The following is a 2483-nucleotide window of genomic DNA, read 5'->3' as shown; positions in this document are numbered from 1 at the left end:
AGGTGTTGTCCTATGTCCCCGCCGAGGACCTGGTCGCCGTCGGGCGGGTCTGCACCCGGCTGTGCGCGCTGACGCGGGGGCACTGGTCGCTGTGGAGGAACAAGTTCGCGGGCTTCGAAGACACCGATATATTGCTAGACCTGCTCAAGGACCTGCTGCTGGTCACCCCGCAGTACGACGTCATCTTGGAGTTTGCCGCCTATCGCCGCTCAACGGCTGGGCCAAGTCAAGCCAGACTAGATTTTTCCATCTCCAACCCAAAGCCCCTCAAGGAGACAAACGGCACAGCAGTCATGTACGTACCAGGTACTTCTGTGCACGCGTAACATACACTCCCCGAGGTTTTTCAGTGCAGCCGCCGATGATGTGACATACGTATGCACGGCTGTGCCTTTTTTTTTGGGGGGGGGGGGCAATTGCAGTTGGCTAAGTTTGTGACCCCCCCTCCCCCGCGCAGCCTACCCCTAAAACGGTCGTACATAGGTCAAGTAGGCCGCTTTACTTATTGACACCCCGACAGTCCCTGTGAGTAGGTACCTGCAGCGGCGCGTGCAGGGAAACCTCCGGCATGGAAGGCTAATGGTTCTTTTCACTCGCAGACCGTTGGGTTTCTGGTTGGTGTTCTCCGAGGACTTGGCCGAGGACGACACTCTCGCAAGGGTGTTCCGTGAACTAGGCTCGCGCACGAAGCACGTACATATTCATTGCAAAACATCCGATATGGAAGTGATCTGTGACAGCTTGCAGAATGCCACTTCTATGGAAACTTTAAGTCTGACTTGGATGTGGCCCAAAAACTTTGCAGCACCGTTCACAGGATTTAGCAGCTGCCAAAACTGGCCGCAGGTAAGTTCTCTTGGAGTGTGTGGTTCGGGAAGCCCCGCCCTCCAAGCGTGGGCCCACCGCCCACGCACCGCCGTCCGCCGTCGCAGAGGTGGTAGAGGTACGGGCCGGCCCTCTATCGTGTGTCTCTCTTCTCCCTGTTGGCAGGCGCTGCCTAGACTAAACACTATTTCACTGACATTCTGGGATCACGACTATCCTGAAATATGGACCTCCGCATACGAAGACGAGCCGGCTGGCCAGGAGCCCTCCTGCTTGCAGGCGCTGCTGCTGGGAGCTCATAGGTGAGTCCGCTTGTCCAGGTCCAAGTCACATGAAAGCTCGCGGGTGGGTATTTATCATGCCTGTACTTGCAGTGAGCTGCGCAGCGTACAGCTGCTCTCGCCGGCTGTGATGCCGCTGCTGGACTCCTGCCCCGCGGGCCTCCAGCGGCTCACCGTCTCCGCTGCGCCAGGGATGGCCGGGAAGCTCCGGCGGCTGCGCGAGCTCCAGGAGCTAAAGCTCGTCGACGCATACTGCAATGTCAACACCGCCGAGGTACGCAGCTTGACGCCCTTTTCTCCCGATCGTCTGTGTAAGTTACTCATCCCAACCCCTTATCCTCAGATAGCGGACGCGCTGGGGACCTGGCACGGGCCGCTGCTCAAGCTGACGCTACCGTCCTTCCGGGGCCGGACTGGCTACGAGGACGAGGTGACCGTGATGCAGGCCCTGGGCGCGGGCGCCCTGACCAGCCTGACGCACCTCAGGCTGCGCCTCAGTGGCGAAGGTGGCCTGCGCGCCCTGGCCGCCGCGCTGCCCGCCCTGCCCAGCCTAACCTCGCTGATCGTGGAGGCGGCGCGGAAGCCCGAGGTGCTGCGCGACTTGTTCCGCGGCGCCAGGCCCGCCCTCTGTTCAAGCCTGCTCATTGTCGGCTCCAGTGGCGCACGGGTTCACAGTGAGTTGCCCTCTATTTCTCGCTCGATTGCGTGCCGAGGTGGTTTTCACTAGCGTAATACACTGCACACCTAAACCAGTTATTACGCGTGATGTAAAATGTCAAAATATATGCCCTTAAATGGTAGAACTTTCGATTCAAAACCTCTTTAATACCGACGTAATACCGCGTAATACGTACAATATGCAATACACTGTACACGCAAATTCTGAGTGAAAACCCACTCCTTGCGTGCCCGCCTATATTTGCGATTCGGTTCGGAACGTCAGAACTGTGCCGTCTTTTTGTCGCAGCATCCGAGCTCCACTCGGCTTTCCGGGACGTGGTGCGCCGCGCCCCGATGTCGGTGTCGCTGCACTTGAAGTATCAGGCGCAGCACAGCGAGCAGCCTCTTGGTTTCTGCAGCATCTGCAAAGCCAGGGCCCCGTTCATGCACCACATCGTGTTCGGCAGGCACTCCGCCGCCCAGGCCGAGTCCTGCTCCACGTGCGCCGATGTGCGCGCCTCTTCGCACCCCATGTGGACGACCTCGGGGGCAATCCACTACGTTTGCGTGGGGTAGACTAATCTATCTCATTTTTATGAGACTGTGGTGTGTGAGTGTGTGTGTGTGAGTGTGTGTGTGTGTGTGTGAGTGTGTGTGTGTGTGTGAGAGAGAGAGAGAGAGTGTGTGTGTGTGTGTGTGTGTGTGTGTGTGTGTGTG

At 58.5% G+C, this 2483-nt stretch overlaps 1 protein-coding gene across 1 annotated transcript; it reads left to right on the top strand.

Moving 5' to 3' along the window:
* Positions 1 to 405: 405 nt before the first annotated feature.
* Positions 406 to 2338, top strand: LOC127752245 (uncharacterized; the record flags this gene model as incomplete). The annotated part of the gene is given in 5 exon segments (XM_052277040.1): positions 406 to 846; positions 991 to 1127; positions 1200 to 1380; positions 1450 to 1780; positions 2074 to 2338. Coding segments are annotated over 5 exon segments (1181 nt in total), but the record flags the coding sequence as incomplete, so codon positions are not given.
* Between the last annotated feature and the right edge of the window lie 145 nt (positions 2339 to 2483).

The sequence above is a fragment of the Frankliniella occidentalis genome, unplaced genomic scaffold (assembly GCF_000697945.3).
Source record: "Frankliniella occidentalis isolate FOCC.00 unplaced genomic scaffold, Focc_3.1 Scaffold5525, whole genome shotgun sequence".
Classification (NCBI taxonomy): domain Eukaryota; kingdom Metazoa; phylum Arthropoda; class Insecta; order Thysanoptera; family Thripidae; genus Frankliniella; species Frankliniella occidentalis.
The sequence above is the reverse complement of the archived record's forward strand: the minus strand, read 5'-3'. Positions and strand labels throughout refer to the sequence as shown.